Source organism: Akebia trifoliata, chromosome 9 (assembly GCF_017979445.1).
Source record: "Akebia trifoliata isolate Shusen 1 chromosome 9, ASM1797944v1, whole genome shotgun sequence".
Lineage (NCBI taxonomy): Eukaryota > Viridiplantae > Streptophyta > Magnoliopsida > Ranunculales > Lardizabalaceae > Akebia > Akebia trifoliata.
Window position 1 is genome coordinate 21,155,599 of NC_141383.1, and position 19,920 is coordinate 21,175,518.

The window sequence follows — 19,920 nt, forward strand, 5'->3', positions numbered from 1 at the left end:
ATCTTGAGGTAAAGATACTTGGATTAGGGGATAAAATAGGTTTTTTAGTTATAAGTCAAATATGAGGGCATTTGGAAAAGATAAAACCTAACTGTGACTAAGGGTAAAAAAAAATTGATCCTAAGGTTAAAGATGACTCTTTGAAATAAAATAGGTTTTCTACTTGAGGTTGAAGATGAGAGCATTTAGTTTACTATCTCACAAAATGTCTACGTCAATGAAGTATGTCATGAATTTGAAAATAGAGGGTTATCTCTCATATTGATTGCATTGTAAACATACCCTTAATAAAATTAGTTTACTTTTGGGAAATCTGAAGTACTCCTCCAAGTTTTGGTGAAACTTAGATATCCCTCATGGGTTTTCAAATTGATCACATACCCCTTGATTATGGTCTTTCGTGTGGATTAACATAAAATGTGGGCACCCATTTAATTACATGGAATTGATTCTAAAAGCCTTGCTTTCGATTCCCTTTTTATTGGAACTGGTTGGAATCAAGTCTAAAATGAAACCGAACTAATAGGAATCAGAACCATTAAGTTCCATTTGATGAGTACTCGTAGGTTTTCGGAATCAATTATTTTGTCATTTCTTTTTATATTATAGATGATTTAATATTCATTTGCAATTTAATATTAATACATATTATATAAAGTTCTTCAATTTTTCGTTAAAAAAAAAATGCATTGGACTTTAAAATGTAGAAATCCAGTTTTAAAAACAACTAAAGCATACCACATAGACATCATTCCTATTTTATAGCTGAACAATGATTTTCTGACGTCCCCCTCTAACATATGCCCCCATCACAAAATCGTAAATCATTTGTTGATACATAGAACCATAAAATTTTCTTGTGTATCCCGAGGCAAATGATCTATGATTCTATGATGGGGGCATGTGTCAAAAAGCGACGTTAGATTATCATGACTCTATAAAAACATGTACTCAATCAGGAGTCTTAAAAAGCAGGAAATGTATTAGATCGTGCTTGATAGTCCCTGAGTTTTGGGCGGTTGCTTGATAGTCCATTTAGTCAAATTTTTATTTCTTAATGGTCCCTCAACCAACCTCATCTCAGTTAATAATATTTTTGAAATACCCAAACTACCCAATTTTTATCTTCTTCACACACTTAGGTTTTCCAATGGTAATTCCAATCATTTCCAACAATTTGTTATCATGAATGACGAATAAAAATTATATATTTCTAATTGTGAACATTACGATGTATTTTTTAAATACTTCAATGATTTATAACGAATAATGAAGAACGAAGTTGAGATTCAAAAAAATTTATACGTTTCAAGCTCAACACTTTTTATTGTCGAACTCACTGCTTTTTATTTATTGATGAGTTCAACATTTTTATTGTCGAGCTCACCAGTTTTAGTTATTGGCGAGTTGACAAATTTTTAAAAAAATTTGAACTTGTCAATAAAAATGTTGATTAAAAAATAAAAAGTTATGAGTTCGATGTCGGTAAAACCCACCCGTTTTCATTTTTTGAGTTTTTCCAACTAAAATACATGGAAAGGCTAATTAAAAACTTGACTTAACAACTTGTGTAGATGATTTCAAACCAAAAGAACCATCCTTGATCAATTTTCTTTTACAAAAAAAGTAAAAAATTTTAAAAAAACCTTGAAATCTTCTTCCTTCTTAAATCCTTTCCATCGGAATAGAGTCTCCAAAACTCAACTAGGACATGACAAAAATGGTGAATTCGAATGATTAGGGCAATTTTGACATTTCAATCATAAAAGATATGTAGAGTGGGATTTAGAGACTAATTAGAAATAAAAGTTTTACTAAATAAACTATTAAGAGAAGCGCTAAAATTTAAGGACTAATTAGAAATGAATCCCTTCATCAGAGTCCTTTAAGTAATTTTTCCTAAAAAATTAGAGAATGAAACCAACTTTTACTTACGAATAATGACTGTAATGGCACAAAATGCCCAAAATATAAAATGATCTTGCTCTCGTGGATAAGATCTTGAAAATTGTATTGTGCTCATTGGATAGTGAGGTATTTATAGCCCTTTCTCGTGCATTGTCTTGTCTTTAGTTTTTCCTTGAGCGCACCTATGTTCGATCACCATGTGCTCCCTTGCAATGTAGCCAATCCCCACTTGGGGTGTGCATCTCTCCTATTAGTGGATGAAGGATTTCACTCATTGGTTCCCCCCATCCCAGTTGGATCCACTTTCCCACATGGCTCTCCTTGTACTTGGTTAGGGTGTCACGCCCTAACTGGGATACCTTGTTCATGTTCCTCCATCAACGACCCTTGGTCTCTTATTGATTGTCGATAGAGGTATTGCCAGTTGTCATTACAGGGCCCACACAGCTCCCATGTCGATTGACACCATCCATAATGATTTTTTTATGCTCCCATCATAGATTCGTAGATCATTTGCATCGGGATACACAGAATCATAAATATTTTTCTTGTGTATCTCAAGAAAAATAATTTACGATTTTGTGATGGGGGCGGATGGGGGTTGTATGTTAGTGTCATTGTCATTATGACGACTTATTCTCAACCATTCACTTATTTTATTTATTTTTGAATGCTTATTTTTTTACCTAGAAAGCCTTCACTTGGTCAAATACTGGTTGACATGGCATAGACATAAAACCATAGATCTTTTCCTCGGGAAACATTACTGCAATCTGTCAGTCATTAATCTTACTTTTAAAGAGCTGTTATTGACACACCTACTTTTACTAACGCCACACTAATTCCTAGGTAAATTACTAAAAACAATTGCACACAGTTGGTGTGGCAATAGTAACTCTCTATTTTCAATTGGAGTGTAATAAATAATAGCTGGGCATTGAGAGAAGCTCTCTTTTAAAATCATGCGATTTGGCACGTGTAACACGTCTGCGTGGCATTTGGATGAGTCCACACGAGGAGGAAAAGTGATGACGTGGACACGAGGCAACCTTGTCATCTACACCTTCAAATAAACAAAAAACCTTACTCTCACTCAAACGGAGAAAGAGAGAGAGAGAGAGATGTCGAAGCTTCTCTGCACTTCTCATTTGGGCGTCTTTCATCGCCGAAGTTCAAATACAATTTTATCAAAATCTCTGAGTCTGAATCAACTCAGTTCTTCGACTTCAATCTCTCGTTCTCTCATTGAACCTCAAATCTATCTCCAAAAATCACTCACAAAACCTCAAATTCTTCTTCAATTTCTTCCCAATTCAAGTCCTCGAAGAGATTTATCGATTCGAGCTTTCGAATCTTCTTCTGAAGCTACAGACAAGAAGGAATCGAAGGAGGAGGAGAAAAAAGCTTCTGAGAGTGAAACTACGTCATTGGATGATAATGGAAGTTTGAGAGGTGGTGATGATGATTATCCGAGTGGTGAATTCGAGTTCAAGGAGATTACTGGGTGGCAGAGCTTCATCGTGAAGCTTCGAATGCTGTTCGCCTTCCCGTGGGAGCGAATTAAGAAGGGAAGCGTGTTGTCGATGAAATTACGAGGGCAGGTTCGACTTCTTGATTCTTCTTTTTAAATTTTAATTTCAATTTTTGGAAAATGAAAAAAGATTCTTATAAGTTTTAATAGTTGAGTGTGACATTTTTGATTAGGAACTCAAAAAATGTTTAATTTTAGTGGACCAAGATTTTGATCGACTTGGGGACTGTTTGGTGACACAATATTCATATGAGAGATTCTATTGCTACACCAACTTTTACTAATAGCACATCACTTCATATGCATACCATCAAAGAATTAGCACCATGTTTTTCAAACTCGTTTTAATGTCTCGTCTGTGAACGAGACCAAGTTGTCTTGGATGAGTTTTCCAATACGTTTGAGACCTCTCGTTCAACAATGAGAAAAATGAACGTGGGGTTTTAAATCTCATCCAATACATTGACTTGTCTGTTGCGTTGCTGGGCGATATGTCTCGGTCTCGGATGAGTTTTGAAACCATGATTAGCACACATCTTGGGGTGCTATTTGTAAAAGTTGGTGTGGCAATGGAAGCTATCTATTCATGTACATGCAGCAGTTGGCGCTAATTTGATTAGTTCAAGCTGCATTTATATCCACCCAAACGGCCCCTTAACCATGTTTTATAAAAAGAAAAGAAAATTTGGATGGTTTTATTTCTTAGGGTATGATATTGAATTGGATTGATGACAAGATTTCTCATACTTGACGTATTGCATTTATTTTATGAGAGATTCCCAAAAAGGTAGATAAAAATTGAAAAAGAGTGTAATAATTTGACGCCCCCTTTGACATACGCCCTCATCACAGAACCGTAGATCATTTGCCTCGGGATACATAACAAAAAGATTTATGGTTCTATGTATCCCGAGGAAATGATCTACGGTTCTATGATGGTGGCGTATGTCAGAGGGGGGCGTTATAAAATCATTATTCATTGAAAAATCCCGAAAACAGTACGTTATTTTAATTCTGAAAATGATATTTTCGTTACTAGTGGGATTTTTTTTCCTATTCTATAAAATAATAAATACTTTCCCCATTTTAATCTCTGTAAAACAGTCAAAAAAAGTTTTGTTTTATAAAAGTGAAGTTTTTCCCTACTTTAATGAAGATATTTTAATTCCAAAAGTGGTATATTACTGATTTCGGAATTAAAACGAACAGTGACTTTTTGGTAATTTTTCAATTTTCAGCGCAAGCTTTCGTAAATCACCCGTATTTTTTTTTTCTTAGTTCTAATTTCCAAAAAGTAATCTCTCTGTTGACCATAAAACAAATATTTGAACAATAATATAATAGCAATGAATAAAAAAAGGTCCGATGACAGTGGTGGCGCCTCTCGCCAGAAAGCTAGATACCAAGGTCGCATTCTTTAAGTATTGGTTTTCTTATGACAATGAATCAAATATAATGCTTTAATCTTCATCACTCTCTCCATCCTTATGTATAATAGACCCTGGATAATGAAAGTAGTTGCTTTGGAGTATTTCTAGACCATTGTTTTATACTAGACAATATTCATGGGTGCCAAAACTAAATTTGCTCTCTACATACTTTGTCTTGGTTCAACTTATTTATTTTCTTTTTTTGATAAATAACGGAAATGAAAACATTACAAGGGGAAGGTCGAGATGACCAACCAAGGAAAAAGAAAACAACAAGGAAAAGATTAAAAAAAGGAAGAAAAGAGAACTACAAATCTACAAGGTTACAAATAACTTCTCAACGGACTAGAAAGTCTTCAAAAAAGATCCCTTGAAACTCTTTGAAAATCTTACACCAAAAGAACAATAACCCCAAAATCTCGAGAAAAATATCTTGATTAGATTTCGATTTTCCTTCCAAGGTTCTTACATTCCTTTCCCTCCAAATGCCCCAAGTGATCACAAAAGGGTGAGACTCCACAACAATCTCTTTGACAAATGAAAGCTCGCCCCAATTGAAACCATTCCATCATCATGCCTTTCATTGAACCTTGCAAACAACACTTCACACTAAAACGAGCTAAAAATTAGCCCACATTTTCTTAGCCATTTCGCAATGGACTAACTAATGGGTCGACATCTCCTCGTCACTCATACACATACGACAAACATTCGGCCCACAAAAAACCCTCTTCCTTATTTGATCAAGATTAAGAATCTTATCTTGAATAGTTGTCCACACGAAAAAAGCCACCTTCGACGGCACCCTTGGTCTCCAAACAACGGTATGAGGGAACGTTGTGTCCCCACTCTTATTTAGATCATTGTAAAAGTTTTTGACAAAAAAAAATACCTTTACAATTATTGGTCCACCACCTCAAGTCCTCCCCATTTGAATCTCTTGGAATATTGTCTAGGTACCCCAATAATTCTATGACCTCCGGCACCTCCCAATCGTTTAACACTCTTCTAAAATCCAAGTCCCACCCTGTGTTCCGTATGCCGTTGACCGTGAAGCTAGCAATCAAGGAGCTCTTTTTAGTTGATAAGGCAAATACTGTCAGGAATCTTTCATTTAATGTGCCCTCCCCACACCATGGGTCCTCCCAAAACTTAACTTTATCATCCCTTCCCACTTTAAATTTTACTATGTTTTTGAATTGGGGTAGAATTTTGAGAATGCCTTTCCAAACACTACACCCATACAAGTTCTTTGCTACCCTGCTTTCCCAACCATAATATTTCTCCTCATATTTAGCTGCAATGACCTTTCTCCTTAAATTTCCCCGTTCCACGCCAAACCTCCAAAGCCATTTTCCGAGTAAAGCCCCATTTATAGATGCAAAATTCTTAAAAACCCCCAAGCTCTTAATTGTGCATACATTTTTCCAATTTACTAAACGAAGTTTGCTTTTCCCACCCTTGCCATGCCACAAGAAATCTCTGAATAACTTGTCTTGCTTCAACTCCACACTTCTAGGGACCGAGAAAAGAGAGAAGAAATAGATTGGTTTTCTTATTCTGAATAACTTGTCTACTTATTCTGAGTATTGGTTTTCTTATTTCAGACAATATTTGCTAGCTCCCTATAAATATATTTAGCTGCATGTGCCCTAGAAGACTATAACGCATGTTGGACTGTACTTACTTCAAATGATCCGTCCCAGACACCATGGATTCCTCCCAAACTTGAATGTCCAAGGTTACTTGATATATTTTACGAGTTCAAACCTTGCCCGTGCAAACATCATGAACCCACTGCTTTTATGTTTACTTGTTGATTTGATCATGTCTAGGTTTTCATTACGTCATAACCTACGTTTATGCATTTTCATTCAGGTCTTAATTTGAATTGTTCCATTTAGTTCTCTTCTCGTTTCAGATATCTGATCAGCTAAAGAGCCGTTTCTCTTCGGGGCTATCGCTACCTCAAATTTGTGAGAATTTAATAAAAGCAGCATACGATCCTCGTATCTCTGGTGTATATCTTCAGATAGATCCCTTGAGCTGTGGGTGGGGAAAAGTTGAAGAGATACGGAGGCATATACTGAACTTTAGGAAGTCAGGTAGCATTATAATGTTCTTAATTTCACTTCTATCGGTTGTACATGCTTAATGAAAATTATTTTAAATTACAGTCTACCTATCTATAGTTTCATGACATATCAATATCCTCCTGTATTGCTGGAAGATATACCTTCATTTTTTTTATTTCGAGCTCATCTCAATGTGCATCAACAAGACACTCCCATATCGCTTTATACACTATGATATGATGCAAGACAGTACATGGCAATGAAAACAAGGCACATCAATTATTTTTTATTTTTCTAACTTGTACAATTCCATATGCTACATGCATTCATTTTTTTATCGATATAGACTTGACACACAAAATACAGGGGTTAAATTATTAGGTGCACAATGCACTAATAGGGAGTCACCTCCACTTCCGCACTCACTCACATGCACAAATGTCTGTTTATTATTTGTAGATATACACACATATGCACCTGCTTATATTAGGCAAATATGCATACATATAGCATATGTCGTATCACAAATCCTTGTTTGATTGACTTGATATTGGATTTCCTTTCTCTTGTTTTCCTGATTCTTGTATACTCATGATAGTGCTATTTACCATCTTTTGCTTTGATATTATGTAGCTGTTGAAATCTTATATCCCTTATTATCATCTCCTCATCTTCTTTTCATTTTTGTCAGTCATGTTTTTAACTTTCTTTTCGTTTTGGAGGACCTTTAACTTTCAACTTTTTCCATATTTCTATATAGGTAAATTCATCGTGGCCTATGTCCCTGCTTGTGGAGAGAAGGAATATTACCTTGGTCGTGCTTGTGGAGAGCTATATGCCCCTCCCAGTGCTTATTTTTCTTTGTATGGTTTGACTGTTCAAGCATCATTCCTTGGGGGTAAGTTGATTTTCCTTGGGGGTTACTAACCAAGTGGACAAAATACAGATATATGTTAAAAGGATCAGAACTACTGAGTTTCTAAGGAATACTTGTGTGTCAGGAATGGAGATTGGCTAGAATCTTCACTTCATTTACATGCCATATATAAGGAATTCCATGGACATCTTCTAAGTTAATAATCAACCTGATTGGATGATTGTGACCATTTTGTCTATATACCTTTTTTTTCTCACTTTCTTCCAATTGTTAAAATTATTACAGTAGATTGGATACCTATGTTCGTCTGGTCTCATTAACTTTTGACCTAAAAGGTGCCTTGGTGGGACCCATTAAATGGCCAGTCTAAGCCCCATTATATGTTTGTCACACGTACAACATGGGCAGGCAGGGAAAGACAGCTTCTTGCACTCTGCCCTGAACAGGTATTCAACTATGGTGATCCAAAACTCATTGTGGCCACTGATGTTTCCCTGTCGGGCAGCAGCTCCCCTATGGGTTCTGCTTTCTGTTCACATATAATTCTGTTGATAATTTTGATTTCACAACTTTACATTCACTGGGGTGCATGCCTTATCTCCTCTTCCCGACTCCTTAAATGATTCCTGTTATCAGAATGCATGTAGGCTTGTGCATCAATTTATCATGGTTTATCCTATTAACTAGGTGGTCCTGATTCACCATTGATCTTCATATTAGGTGTGATTTCTCCAACAAGTTCTTCAGTTTTTTTTTATTTTTTTGAAGCATTTAGATAGTTTTCCACCCACCCGCTCATCCAACTGGCAACTTTTTGTGTTATGAAATAGAATTAGGTTTTCTTGTGGATTAACCTAAAATAAATATGGAAGTTGTCAATGTAATTGACCTCCTGGAAGTGCAGATGCTAAATAGGCTATGCAGATAATCCACAATATGGTAATATTTAATCTGTCAATATGTTTCTCATCTCACATGTATGTAGTGGTAGATCTCACATAATATATCCTATGTTATGTATCACAAGTTTGATTCAATATAATCTTTACTTTCCGGCAATAGAGATGCTAGATAGGCTTTGGATGCAGATACTCCACAATCATCATCCTCATCATCTAAGCCTACCTTTTTAAAGCCTTCATCTTGCACCAAAGTGCTCCTCATAGGAGTGTCCGGACCCATAGGCCTGACTAGCAGGGGCGAGGCAACTAGCCTCTTAGTATCTCGCGAAATTCCAATACCCCACAAACCACACTTCCCAGGTAAGCCGGGATAAATTCCTGTGGGTAGCTAATGAGGGGACTTGAACTCAAGACCTCTCCCTTTCTAGAGAGAGGTCTTGGCCACTACACCCAGCGCTCTTTGGTTACGTGTCCTCCTATCACTCCTACATTATTATTTGATAAGCAAGCAAGTTAGTGGTTAGATATTTTGATAATATGGGCAAGAAAAAAAGTAAAGAAATACATAATGGATGCAATCCTAAATGATAGCATAGCTGTGAAGACTACATGTGGTAGTTGCTTTTGTGACAACAACTAATCCGCCCCCACATACATCCTATAAATTGCATCTAAGTAGGCAAAGTTTTTAATTAATCATGCTTTTGCATGGTTTTCTAACGCAAATGATTAGTCTATAATAATGCATGCCTTAGCTTATTACTGGATTGAAAGGTATTCTACTAGCTAGTGCTACTTGTTTTTCATCATTTTGCTCTTCTCTTAACATCCAACGGAATAGTTTCACCTCAAAATGTTCTGCAGGTCTTTTTGAGAAAGTAGGGATTGAGCCCCAAGTGGAACGAATTGGTAAATATAAAAGTGTTGGAGATCAGCTAACACGCAAAAACATGTCGCCAGAAAATTGTGAGATGTTGACTTCATTGCTTGATAATATCTATGGCAATTGGTTGGATAAAATTGCTTCCACTCAAGGTGACTGCCTTGAACATCTAAAGATTTGACTTGAAATTAGTAATCATCAATATTGGTTTCATGCTTTCCTGAATGTTTTGGTTCCAGGGAAAACAAGAGAAGAAATTGAGAACTTCATCAATGAAGGAGTTTACCAAATAGAGAGGCTGAAAGAACAAGGTTGGATAACAAATATACTATATGATGATGAGGTACGACTTTGTTTGAGCTGTTCATTGAAATGGAGACACATATGATAATTTTTTAAATAACTTAAGTAATCATTTGTGTGATATTCGTTATTAACATTTGTTAGAGATCATTAGAGAAGGATGGTTCTTTCTGGTGTTGGTTCCACTTCAGAAATATTTATCTGAATGACCAATTCCAATCATTGCTCCCTCAAAGCACTATCCTCCTTCAGAAACAAGAAAATCCCATCCGATACAAAATCATCATAGAAAATCCCTCTACACTCTTTGAGCACTAATGGTCACTTGAAGGAAATAGCTTTGATCCTAAGAATGGCTGATTGCACCTTTTTTTCCTTGCTATCAAACACACTGGTTCATCTCCTTCTAGATGCACCACCAAATTGCAAAAGGGAGTAACCTCCAAAGCACATGTACCGTTGGTACAAAAGGCATTGGAGGACCAACTCTGAAGAAGCCCCATGATGGACCTCTATTTTGAAAAGGGAGAATAATGATCAGGCCTCCCTAACCTAATCAAAATGAATAAGATGGTTCCATAGACATGTTACTTATCTTACATGTAGAGCAAAGATTCACAATGATCTTTTTGTGATTGATCAACTGGCCAACAATCAAATTTTTATCCAAGGCAGCTGTCCACACAAAGGAAGCCACCGTAGAAGATGTATTAGGTTCCCATTCTATAAAAGCCAGAAAAACAAGTGTAGTAGACATTCCCAAAGCCACATAAAAGGATCAAACTAAGAATCTCCCATCACAGTTCCATTTCCAGCATACTTGTTCATCGTAGAGGTAGAAATGGAAATGTCATCAATACTATGAAGCAGGCTTGTCATAGTAAATATGGGAGCGTAATTAGTGAAGTATGGATATTAAAGTTTGGTTAATAGTCCTTTATTACTTTTCAGGCCAATTGTTTAATCACCATGTAAAAAGTAGTTATGGATATTTTTGAAAAATAGACGGCAAGTAACAACGATAACAATTGAAAAAAGTAAATCAAAATAAAGAGAACACAGAATTTATGTGATTTGGCAATATTACCTGAATTTTGTGTAAACACATGCAGGTCATTGCACTGCTAAAAGAGAGACTGGGACTAAAGGAGAAAAATCTTCCAATGACTGATTACAGGTATTTATATTATGAATAGTGAAATACAACTTAACAAATTAGCTCAGGATATCATCAAGAAAATATTGGCAGTATATCATTATATCTATTATCTATTGAACGTCCCATCTCTTTTGATAGCTGTGATAAATTTTTGGATCTTTAGAATTCTCATTATGTTTACAATATTTTTGAACTTGCACACAATCATTTAACTATCAATTTATGGCTTGATTGATATGTTGTGCTCCACGACAAGATCCTCTTGGATGGTAAGTGAACTCTGTACTACCTCCGCTCAATTCTTCATTTGCTTAGGAGGAAAATTTGACCCCAATGTCATAGAGATATCCTATCTACAAACTTCAATTTTATTTATTTTTGCTTAAATTGACCATCATATCTGTGATTCTTGGTGTTCCACTAGATTGTTAAGGGATCTCAGTTTGTTCTACCTGTTATCATTTCTATTGCTTGAATGTCTTCTGCAAGATGATCCAGCTCTAGCCTGTTTGAAATTGTAAAATATGCTTAATTAAGATTGGACATTCAGAATTTACTTTGACAAGCGCTCTCTAATGTATGTACATCTTGGCATTTGAGATCATATAGTTCAGCAAAATTGTGGAATTCACCATTTTCATTCTGAGTTTACAAGCATGTTTATGTGAATATGCATAGCATGCCCAGAGTTCAACTTCTCACTTGTCCAGTGATCTCATTTAGTGCAATTGCTCACACTAAAGAATGCAAAGATGTTGAAGGGTATTTTTGTCATGCTAACTACAGGAAATACTCTAGAGTAAGAAATTGGACTTTAGGCTTGACAGGCGGTAAAGATCAAATAGCTATACTCAGAGCTTCCGGAAGCATTAGTCGTGTTCGTAGTCCACTTAGTGTACCTAGCTCGGGTATCGTTGGTGAGCAATTCATTGAGAAGATCCGTAATGTAAGAGGTAAGTCTCATCTATTATGTCAAAATATAGCAATATGATTGTGTCCGTCTTCTCTACTTTTTTATATTTTTTATTATTATACTATTACATGGTAGTGGACCTATTAGATGATGGAATATAAATTGCATTCTTTCATTTATCTTTCTCTTTGAACTTAACAATAGTGCATTACCCGAGTAGATGATAGAATGTAACGTGCATTTTATTATTGGAGGAAAACAAAGCAATGGTACAAAGTTATACGTGAAGAAAACACAGGGTTTACAGGGTGATTATTGAGGCCCTCTCTGGCTCAAGGCAAGAGCCTAGATTCCATCTTGATAAGGAGACCAGAATCTTTTCAGTTATTGAATGAAATGCATTTCTGTTCTTTCTTGGATTGCTTGAATAATTGATCTCATTACTTTTATTCGACATTGGTTTTATTTCCTTCTCTTTGTTGTTTGCTTTGTGCTATGCTGTTGGAAGTGAGACCTAATTAGGTGTAGATGCATCCCCTCACTTGGTTCATCGTTCAAGAATCAATAGATCACGATATGTTGATAAGGGCATGGAGATGGGCTGTTGTGATTCAACCTTGATTTGTATCGTCTCTTTAACATAACCATCTAAAAAATTCACATAACTGCCCTTCATAAAATTACAAAACGACCAGTTATACATAGGAGAGATACATGACTCACTGGCAAACGATGAAGAAAATCCTTAGGTTTTTAAAAGTTCTTGATGTAATTAAAATTTCAAGAACGAGATGATTTTTTATGAGGATTATCTCCATGGTGAGATCATTTTCACCAAAAATCTGTTTTTGTCTCATCTCCCTCTAGGCCCCATGTGTGTGTGTGTCTCCATACGAATGCCATGCAAATTCTGTTAGGTCATTTTATTTTGTGCAGATCTTCCTTAAGAATAAAATCTCTCCAGTTTAATGTTTAATATCTTTTTCCAGAGTCGAAAAGATATAAAGCTGTTGTCATACGAATTGACAGTCCTGGTGGTGATGCTCTTGCTTCTGACTTGTAAGTGCCATATAGTATGTTTATATTATATAGTTGTTCATGAAGTGAAATTTTATTCTTTTATAAGCAATAAGCACCTTATCATCAAACCTCAAAAGACTCCTAAAAAGAAAAGTCAAGATGGGTTTAGCATAAAATGTGTATATCAGTATCCAAAATTTCTGTCTGTATTGAGTCATTTGTGATATTGATTATAAATCCTTAGAAGCATCTTATCAAATTATCTGTTTGTATCATCTTTTACTTGCACATAATAGTTGCAGATATTGACTTCAAAATGTTATGGTATTTTATCTTTTGTTGGGTTGTTGCAATTTAATGTTTCAATAAATGATTGCTTGACCTCGGAATGTTGAAAATATTAGGAAGAATAAGATTGCTGATGGAAACAGGACCATGTTTTAGTTAATACAATTTAGAGCTTGTCAATTGAAAGAAGACAGATTTTTCAGGCCATCGAATATGTTTAATATTTCATAGGACCTTTTCCATGGGGTTTGGTAGGGTGGAACCCCAAAATTTTGTAAAAGTTATCAGGTTTGGGTCTTTTTTAAGATCCATTGATGCTTATTGACAGAAGAATACATCGTGGAGGCCAGTTACATTAGATGTAGTGTGGCCAGTTACACTAGATCCCTCAAAACAGGTTCACGCAAGACTGATTGTTTCAGATATTTTTGATATATCTGTGATAGCTGGAACCTTCTATATCAGTTTGCCTAATTTGACACCATGGAAGTTTATGGGAAACAAAAATCCTATAAATAGATCTTTAGTTGTACAAAATCTTTACTAAGTTAAAATGCTATTTTTTAAGGAGAGTAGGATATTATAAATAAACAAAGAAAGAAACACAATGCAATGTGACTACAAGCAGAAAGAAGATGCTTGAGTATTTCTAATCACAGTTTATTTGTTTAACGTAATCGGTTTTCTAATTTTGGTTGTCATTTCTTTGGAACTATAAAATTTTATAGTCATGGATGTTGGATTTTAAATTTTATTGAATTGGAAAAAAAATATTCATGAAAACTTTATCTTAAATGTTTATTGTTTGAATTTATTATTTGAACCAATCAGTCCCTCCTGTTTATTGACACAGAATGTGGAGGGAGATCAAGCTTCTCGCTGCTTCTAAACCCGTAATTGCATCAATGTCTGATGTGGCGGCAAGTGGAGGGTATTACATGGCAATGGCAGCAGGATGTATTGTTGCAGAGAATCTTACTTTAACAGGTTCAATTGGAGTTGTCACAGGTGAATTTAACAACTTGTGCTTTGATGATTGCTGGATAGGAATTGAAGATGTACCTGAGCTAGAAATTTTTTGTACACAGGTTGTTTATCATTCTTCATTTTGCACTTTAGAAACGAGGTTCAAGCTAACTAACCGAGTATCATCATCATCAAAACCTCATCCCAATAATCTAGGGTTGGTTAAGGGATTCTTGTTCCTCCATTCAATTCTATTTAAACCCTCCCATTTAATTCAAGTATCTTCATATCTTGTCTAATATCTCAATTCACATCTTTTTTGGTCTCCTGCTCGCTCTTTAGAATCTTCAAACCATATTCCGTCTCATTTGTGTGGTCATCAGTTTTCATTGCACATGCCCAAACCATTCCATTTGAATCTCCTTCAATTTTTTCCATGAATGCATCTATTTCTTATTTTATCTTCATTAGTCTTTCCACTCATCCATCTAAACATTCTTATCCCTGTTATGCTCATATCGTTAACAAGTTTTTTGATTGCCAACATTCAACTCAATAGAGTATTGATGGTCTCATTGTTATCCTATAAAATTTTCCTTCTAATTTGATGGTTAAGCGTCAGTCTCGTTATTCTTCAGAAGTACATCTCCATGTTAACCATAGTGAGAAACTAAGAATATTAAAGTTACTCGAACAATTTACCGAAGAAACTTTGTATGTTTACATTATATAGAACTCCTATTTGTGTTTTCCTATTGGGACTCGCTATTAATGTGTGATCTTAATGGAAACTGCAGTAAATTTGTAGCAATTTTTGTTTTTTCCCCATTTGAAGACACTTTAGCTTCTTTGAAATGCATATGCTAATGATCTGATATTTCTTTTCATAGGAAAGTTTAGTTTGGGAAAATTATATGAAAGGATCGGCTTCAATAAGGAGATTATATCAAGGGGAAGATTTGCTGAACTCAATGTCGCTGAACAACGCCCATTCAGGTCTGAAGCTCTTTTGCAATTTTAGAGAGTAACTTTTTGGCAAAAAAACAAGTTAACATAATCCGCACACTAACATATATTTGGATATGAGAAAGGTTGACAACCTTCGCTTCTCCTTTGCATTTTCACTCTTCTTCTTTATTTTCCCAACCCCAGCACGAGTAACATAAATGAAAATTTTAATTGCAGGCAAGATGAAGCAGAGCTCTTCGCCAAGTCTGCACAAAATGCTTATAGAATGTTTCGAGACAAAGCAGCTTTTTCAAGATCAATGACTGTATGCTAATCTTAGTATCTTGAAATTGCCGGGGTTTTTTTTTCTCTGGGTTCACTTCATTAAAGTCCCAATCCTTGTGAACAGGTAGAGCAAATGGAGGAGTTTGCTCAAGGCAGGGTGTGGACTGGTAAGGATGCAGCATCTCGAGGACTGGTCGATGCTTTAGGTGGGTTCTCACGAGCTGTCGCCATAGCAAAACAAAAGGCCAGTATACCACAAGACAAACAGGTGAATCCAGGAGAGAAATTTCCTAGTCAAAATATTCCTCTGTTTCATTTGACAGATAAGAATGCTGACATCGTCGACGAGGAAAAAAAAAACTAGATTTTATTTTCTATAAAAAATCTAAAATTGTCTAACTACTTTTATCTTCATGGTCTACTCAACTTTTACTTATTACGCCTCCATTAGAGCTTAAAACACACTGTTCAAACATTAGAGAGGTTTGGCCGAAGTTATTATCTCCACATTACAAAACATAATTACACTCATTCAAACAATTTCAGTAGTTGTTTACAACTAGGATTAGCCTCATATAAAATCAAAAACCTAAAAATAGAAATCTGACCAAATTTTTTTGAGAGAGCTTCTAATGGCACTCCCAACTTTTACTTATTCTCAACCATTCATTTATTTATTTTTTAATGGGGGTGTAATAAGTTAAAGTTGGGGTGCCAATAGCAGCTCTCCTTTTTTTCTTTTTCTTTTTTTTAATTGAGATTATTAAGATTTTTGTGCTTTCAGATGCCATGGGTTGCATACTTAATTCTTTTTTTTCTTTTCTTTTTTTTTAAATATATCTGTTGTGGGTTCAGGTTACACTCGTGGAAATGTCAAGACCCTCACCCACATTGCCAGAGATCATAAGTGGGATTGGGAATTCCATACTTGGACTGGACCAGACCATGAAGGTATTGTTGCAAGAGGTAACACCTTCAGATGGAGTTCAAGCCAGAATGGATGGAATAATGTTTGAGAGATTGGAGGGAGCTTCTAATGACAACCCCATATTTGCTTTGATAAAAGATTACCTAAGCTCCATTTAACCTTAAACTTACTAACAGTAATTTGCCTTTTCTGGTTGAAGATAATCAAAGATCTGAGAGGGGCCTTGGGATCTATCCACCTTCAGTAAAGAGGACACAAGTGATTCTCTTATCATATATTGTTTTGCTTCTTATACAAAATCTCAAATGTAACAATTATGCATGTTGTAGACACACAGTCGCACACGATTTCTCCAAATTAGAAAACAATTGAAATTGTCCCCAATTGCCATTACATATGTTTTTCTTCTTGATGAGTAGCATTTATTTTTGTTATTTATTTCTTCTTGAGTTATGTTTCTTCAAAGTAATGGAGACTTCAAAGCATGGTTTTTAAACTCGGTATCATGTCTCGTCTCGTTAAGCTCCGATATCGAGTCATCTCGGACGAGTTTTCCAATACGTTTGAGATGTCTCATGAGATAACTCAAAAAATTGAACGTGAGACAAAACTCGGTCAAAAAATGACTTTGTGAGTTGGTCTCGTTCAACTCTAATACCGAGTTAACTCGGGCAATATGTCTCGGACGAGTTTAAAAACCATGCTTCAAAGTTGAATGCTTGTAGAAGTTTCCCCTAAAGCATGTATTTGAAACTAAAAGAGCTCTTATATTTCCAAAAGAGGTTTGTTCTTATTCAAACATGTCACGGAAGGGCTTACATACTTTTTGCCATACTAACTAAATAGGAAGTCATAGACGGGTGTTTGAGTCCTACACCTAACCTAATCCCTTTGAACCTTCCATGTTCATCAGCAAACCCAGACCTCCATTTCTTTAAGTGTGGGTCTGAAAAACAGCATTGTGTGTGAAGAAGCTGATACTGCTGGGTTTTTTTTAACTGTCAAAGACGAGTAAGCAAAGGTATCAATAATTTCTCTTATTTTGCAGCTCAAGTAAGAACATAAGTGGCATAAAGAGCTTTGACAATATGATCAATCCCAAGAACAAAAAAAAAAAACATCATACAAAATAGAAAATATAGTAAATGTCATTGGAACCAAGTTTGAAATTTCTCGATTGGTACAAAATCAAGATTGCATGTATCAACAACAACAAATAACACAGCCTTAACCCAAACTTTATTAAAAGACTGTTCATTACATTTTGGAGTTCATATATCCTTCAAACTTAAATGTTTCAGAATCAATATTTCATGGATTGTTTCAAGATATCAGCTTTAGATAAGATTGAAAGGTGAGTTGAAAATTGCTGGTAAAACTCTTTGAACTCCATTCAAACAACATTAAAAATTAAAAAAGAAAAAGACCAACCCATAAAACAAGAACAAACCACCTCTCCAGCAACTTTGTTCTGATCTGGCCATAGTGGATTTGGCAATTTTTCAAACAAAATCCATCTCCACTGCTTGACACCCCCCACCCCCCCAAAAAAATATTTTGCCCACAATTTTTTTTTTAAAGAAAGGGAAGAAAAATGCCCCCATAAACCAAAAGAAACCTGAAAACCATTTGAAATCAATAAAAACCCAGAAACTAATAGACAAGAAAACAACAAATCCATCCTTAAATTACATCCTGGTCTGCCAAAAAAGGTGTTTTTATATTATATGATCACAATTGGGTGACTACCCACACAAGAATTTCAAAAGAGATTACCTCCTCTCTCTCTCTCTCCCTCTTTTCTCTCCGTTCTTAAGAGACGTCCTTGGCGTTGAGCAAGAAAGCAACAGAACAGAGAATAGAAGCAATAAATGCAAAAATTCCCAAACCAATCATCAAAGAAATTCCAGCAACAATTATGTCAACAAAGCCCTGTAAAGAGAGAAGACCCAACATCTCTTTCTTCCTTCACTTTGAACTCTCTCTCTCTCTATCTCTTCCTCTATATATAAAGATTGAGAATCTGTTGTGGTTTCCTTCAAAAGAGAGAAGAAATGTCTTGAGGTTCTTGACACAGTGTCCTCCCCCCACCTGTCCATCTAGCAGAGTTACAGCAAGAGTGTATTTATGGGCCCGGGCTTCTCTTTATTGACCCATTATAATATATGGGCCCAAAACTATGCCACCAAAGATATTGGGCCTTACATTTTTTGTTTAAATATATAGATTTTGTATAGCAAATAGGGTTTGGTGTGATCTGATTGCTAATGGATATGGTTTGGATCCTAATATAAAGATCCAATACTGATCCAGCTTTTATCGAATCTTCTGGATCTTATCCGGTTCGGAACCATCCATTGACAGTCATACATGTGAGAAACAATGTAAATTACACTATATGAAGTTTACTTAGATTTTGTATATCAAACATGACTTGACTGATCCAATCCAGATCAGATCCAATAGGATAATGTTCGATAAGAAAAAAAAACCGATTCAACAAGGATTCAATCTGATGCTCATTGGATCAATTTTGGGGCTGATCGATGATACCTGATCCATTGACATTCGGAACTGCTAGGAATCTCATATTCGAATACGGTTATCTTGGGCCCAGTGTTGGGCAAAGTAGTGACGGGTTAACATACTAGCCCAACCCAAGCCCAGCCCATCTACAATAATATTTTATTATCCCACACCACACACACAAAAATAAAGAAATTAATAAATTTGTTGTCACACCACCAGGCCAGACCAACATGGTATGAAAAATCTCTTATAAACAACAAAGGCTTGGAGTGCAACTTGCTTGTCTCAAAGCCAACTTCCCATCTTCTCGTTTATAGTGCCCTCTCTCTCACTCTCTCACTCTCTCTCATGTTGAGCAGTTGAGGTGGTAACAGTTATCTTATCTCATTGGGCCATGGACATGTCTTATACCTTATCTATGGTGTGTCATCCAACAAAGAAAGTCACATTTATTTTTGTGAAAAAGAATATATAAATGGACTCCTATGAAAATATTTGCAGGTTTCAGCCAAATCCTCTCAATCGTAAAATATAATCAAGAGATAGGAATGAACATAGTACAAATCGGACAGACTTTTTGCTCGCAGAAAAAATCAATGCGGGATTTCATTGAATCCCAAATGACCAATCGCACAAAACCTAACAAGGGTAGTTTTGTTATTTGGGGATGGCCAGAGTACATGTGGATTCATGTGATTGGTTGATTAGGATTCTGTGAAATCCTAGATTGACTTTTTTGTGAGTAATTTTTTTCTTCTAACAAATAGGTTGATTACATATTTTTATCTCTATAGGTCTTATTTTCTATGAAACTTCCACACACCCACATGCCAACTCAATTGAGTCCTCGAAAGGACCCAGTCTGAGTTGACATGTAGTAGAAGCTAAAGCACTCGGCTAAGCACGGCCGAGTGATTAGTTCGTTAAGGGGAAATCATGGAACAGATTCCAGTAAAGGACTTTGAACTCGTTCTC

At 35.7% G+C, this 19,920-nt stretch overlaps 2 protein-coding genes across 2 annotated transcripts; one reads left to right on the forward strand and one right to left on the reverse strand.

Annotated features, from left to right (window-relative positions):
- Positions 1 to 2,991: 2,991 nt before the first annotated feature.
- Positions 2,992 to 16,811, forward strand: SPPA (signal peptide peptidase). The gene is made up of 13 exons (XM_086453160.1): positions 2,992 to 3,509; positions 6,791 to 6,974; positions 7,705 to 7,842; positions 9,588 to 9,758; positions 9,846 to 9,949; positions 11,022 to 11,086; positions 11,855 to 12,021; positions 12,971 to 13,040; positions 14,143 to 14,297; positions 15,146 to 15,251; positions 15,441 to 15,528; positions 15,613 to 15,756; positions 16,344 to 16,811. Exons 1-13 carry the CDS (start codon positions 3,030 to 3,032, stop codon positions 16,572 to 16,574), a joined length of 2,103 nt encoding a protein of 700 aa, XP_086309286.1. The 5' UTR covers positions 2,992 to 3,029; the 3' UTR covers positions 16,575 to 16,811.
- A 370-nt stretch (positions 16,812 to 17,181) lies between these two features.
- LOC147394606 (chaperonin 60 subunit beta) lies at positions 17,182 to 18,428 on the reverse strand. The gene is made up of 2 exons (XM_086453161.1): positions 18,193 to 18,428; positions 17,182 to 17,414 (listed from the first exon to the last, which is right to left on the reverse strand). The coding sequence occupies exon 1, from the start codon at positions 18,370 to 18,372 to the stop codon at positions 18,229 to 18,231; it is 144 nt and encodes a 47-aa protein (XP_086309287.1). The 5' UTR covers positions 18,373 to 18,428; the 3' UTR covers positions 17,182 to 17,414; positions 18,193 to 18,228.
- Between the last annotated feature and the right edge of the window lie 1,492 nt (positions 18,429 to 19,920).